The sequence below is a fragment of the Chinchilla lanigera genome, unplaced genomic scaffold (genome assembly GCF_000276665.1).
Source record: "Chinchilla lanigera isolate Chin_1 unplaced genomic scaffold, ChiLan1.0 scaffold00031, whole genome shotgun sequence".
In the NCBI taxonomy this organism is placed as follows: domain Eukaryota; kingdom Metazoa; phylum Chordata; class Mammalia; order Rodentia; family Chinchillidae; genus Chinchilla; species Chinchilla lanigera.
The window spans coordinates 9313848-9317269 of NW_004955432.1; the positions used below are offsets into that span (position 1 = coordinate 9313848).

Consider the following 3422-nt stretch of genomic DNA (forward strand, 5'->3'; position numbering starts at 1 on the left):
AAAAAAAAAAAAAAAAAAAAAAAAAAAAAAGAAAAATCTTGTTCTTAATGATTTAATTTACCTTTGGCTAGATTCCTGCCACTTTATGTCTTTTCCTTACTTCCTCAGTAGTCTACCTAGAATGTGTCATAGAACTTTTTATAATATTCATCAAAATGAGATGTAAAGAGAAAACTTTCTACTATAGCACCTATTTATTTAAATGTATAGTATATTACAAAAAATATGACCTTCTAAGCCACTCAATTTTGGAGTATTGAATGTTAAATAAAATTAAAACATAGTTCCAAATTTTAAAGATGAAGTGAAACAAAGTATAAAATAGACTAATACATGTGTATACATATATATATTTGTATGTGTATATACATAAATACATATATACATAGAAAATAAATGGCTGAGCAGGTACTATTATCATTGATATCCCATAATTCACTGGCTGTGTTTGTGTGCATGTATGTGCACGTGTGTGTGTGTGTGTGTCTGTGTGTCTGTGTGTACACATGCACACTCTAGGGATTAAACCCAAGTCCTGGTGCGTGCTAAGCACACAGCTCCACCACTGAGCTATACATCCTAGTGTTTGTTGGTATTTTAATTGGACTCTTAACAGAAAATTTAGATTTTAAAAAATTCTTAGAATGTACAAATAACATACCCATGCCTTTTTTCTATCAATTGATGATTTCAATAGATTTTTAAATCTGAAAATTCAAGAAGGTGAAGCTCACAACATTTTCTGCCCTGCATATGAGTGCTTTCAACTTGTGCCTGTGGATATCATAGAAAGTGTAGTTTCTAAGGAGATGGACAAACGATACCTACAGTTTGATATTAAGGTATGCAGCCAAAATCTGATAATCAAAATTTTAATTTCACTAAACCTGTATAACAGATGTTATTTGTTTTTATTTTCGAAAACATAAAATGATGATATGTTCGGCAGCTTCTCCATTGCTTGAGCTAAGTACCTAACACTTGCAGTTTAAATGAGGTGTTCTGGGCTCATGGTTTAAGAGGTCTCAGTCCTTGGTTCGCTGACTCCATGGTAGGAATGGCATCGTGGGGAAGGGTGTAATGGAGCTAGGCTGCTCACTCCATAGTGGCTAGGGAGGAGCACTCAGGGAAGACCAGAGATTAGAAATTGTCCCCAAGGTCACACCAGTGTGAGCCACCTAGAGTACCCAGAACTCGGTACCTCTCAAACCAGGCAAGTTGACAGTCATTAATAGTCACCAGCCAGGCATGTTGGTGCACATCTATAATCCCAGCTCTTGGGAGGCTGAGGCAGAGAGATTACCATGAGTTCAAAGCCAGCCTGGACTACAGTTCAAATTCGCTACCAGCCTGAGCTGCATGGTAAGATTCTAGCTCCAAAAACAAAACAAAACAAAAAAAAAAGATTAACCATCATAAATAGTTTCTATTGTGGGCTGGGGATGTAGCTCAGGGCCTAGCATACATAACATGCATAAGGCCCTGTGTTCAATCCCCAGTACCACAAAAATAAAAAAAAGTTTCCAACTTTTGTTTCTCAGGAAAAATTGCATTAAGGAATGGTGACATTAAAGTTTTAAACCAAGGTATAGTTTATCATAAAATAGAAATGACAGGCTGTGTGGTAGTTTCTTCCAAAAGGTAGTTATTGCTCAAAACTATGTACTAATTTCCTTGTCATGCTTTTATAATTAATTGATCAAGATAGTGTTCAGAGTTTTCCAAAATATTTTATACTTTAAGCTAGGCATGGTGGCATATGCCTGTGATCCCAGCACTTGGGAGGCTGAGGCAGGAGGATCACCATAAGTTAGTTTAAGGCCAGCCTGAACTACGTAGTGAAACTCTATCTCAAAAAAAAAAAAAAAAAAAAAAAAAAAAAACATTCAAAACTAAAATCTTTTATACTCCAAAAATAAACATATAGAAATAAAAATTTAAATTGGAAATACTATTTTTTATTCTAAGTAATAGTGTTGTATAACAAGTTACATTGTTAGAAATTTTTTTCTCCTTCATTTTCATTGTTTTTTTAAAAGCATATGTAAGTTACTGTCTTTCCTATAATGTAACAGATACATTTAAATTGCTATGTGTAGATTTTTCTTATTCTAAACCCTCATATGTATGTTTTAAAAGTCCTGCTTTAATATAGAAGACATCATCATGATAATTTTTATGTATTAAGATGCCATTTAGGAGTTCGTTATCCTGATACAACTAGTAATTACATACAAGATTCTGATAACAGATATTCTACTTATAATTGTATTTCATCAGAAAAGTAGCATGTTGTATAAAAAAAAATTTTAAGTTATACATGTCCTGTGTAAGAAAAATTGCATTTTTTATATCATTATTTACCTGATTTTTAAATTAAAAAAATTGTTTGTTTACTAAAATAATTCCCACTTCTTTCCTTAAGTTTTGGGAATAGCATTTTAATTTTCAAGACTGACAACTCTGTACTTTATTTTTATTTTGTGTTGCTTTGCTTTAAGTTATGGTGGGGGCACACTGTATTGTAATTTAGAGTTAAAATAGTTTCTTTTGCTTTTTGTTACTACTATTCACGCAGGCCTTTGTTGAAAATAATCCTGCCATTAAATGGTGTCCTACTGCAGGCTGTGAAAGGGCAGTCAGACTCACAAAACAAGGGTCAAATACATCTGGATCTGACAGCCTCAGCTTCCCGTTGCTGAGAGCCCCTGCCGTGGACTGCGGGAAAGGACATCTCTTCTGCTGGTTAGTATGACACCACCAGTTGCAGTCGGCCCCCTCACCTAACAGATTTTAAAGAGATTCTCTACTTCGGATAAGGTCTTTAAATTGTAGCATACTTGATACTATTCTTATTAATTTTTAAAATGTATAATAAATAGTTCAGTTTATCATATGCTTGATGTGAACCAGACACTGTTCCAGGTATTTTTTGAATACTGAAATCTTCCATTGATGCTCTAAGTTTAATGCTGTTATTATGTCCTTTGGGAGGGCAGGAATCGAATTCAGGACCTTGAACTTGCTAGGCAGGTGCTGTGCCACTGAGCTACATCACCAGCCCATGTTATTATGTCCATCTGACAGATAAAAAAAATTCAGGTGCAGAGACATCTCCCACATTTATACAGCTAACAATGGCACAAATAGGATTTGAGCTCAAGTGTGTTTGACTCCTAACCATGTGCACCAAAAGTATAATAACCAAATTACTTGCCATATGTTAGAAAATGTTTAGGGTTTAACTTTCTTTTTTAAAGTATAAACATTTAGCAGTGATTCTTAACCAGAGGTGCCGGAATTCCAAATTTTTGTCTTGGGCCCCCAAAAGTGAGATTCTGCTTTAGTGGAATTTTAAGCAAAGGTTTTAAAACAGTCCTCTCTCAGATGATTCTTTTTTTTTTTTTGGTTTTTCTCCGGTA

At 34.3% G+C, this 3422-nt stretch overlaps 1 protein-coding gene across 4 annotated transcripts in view; it reads left to right on the top strand.

Annotated features, from left to right (window-relative positions):
* Ankib1 (ankyrin repeat and IBR domain containing 1) overlaps positions 1 to 3422 on the top strand; it is a 138411-nt gene that overhangs the window by 93530 nt on the left and 41459 nt on the right. For all 4 annotated transcript variants that reach the window (XM_013515948.1, XM_005388008.2, XM_005388006.2 and 1 more), the window contains exons 8-9: positions 698 to 842; positions 2579 to 2745. In XM_013515948.1, the coding sequence (XP_013371402.1) occupies positions 698 to 842; positions 2579 to 2745 (312 nt within the window). The remainder of the gene's footprint in view (positions 1 to 697; positions 843 to 2578; positions 2746 to 3422) is intronic.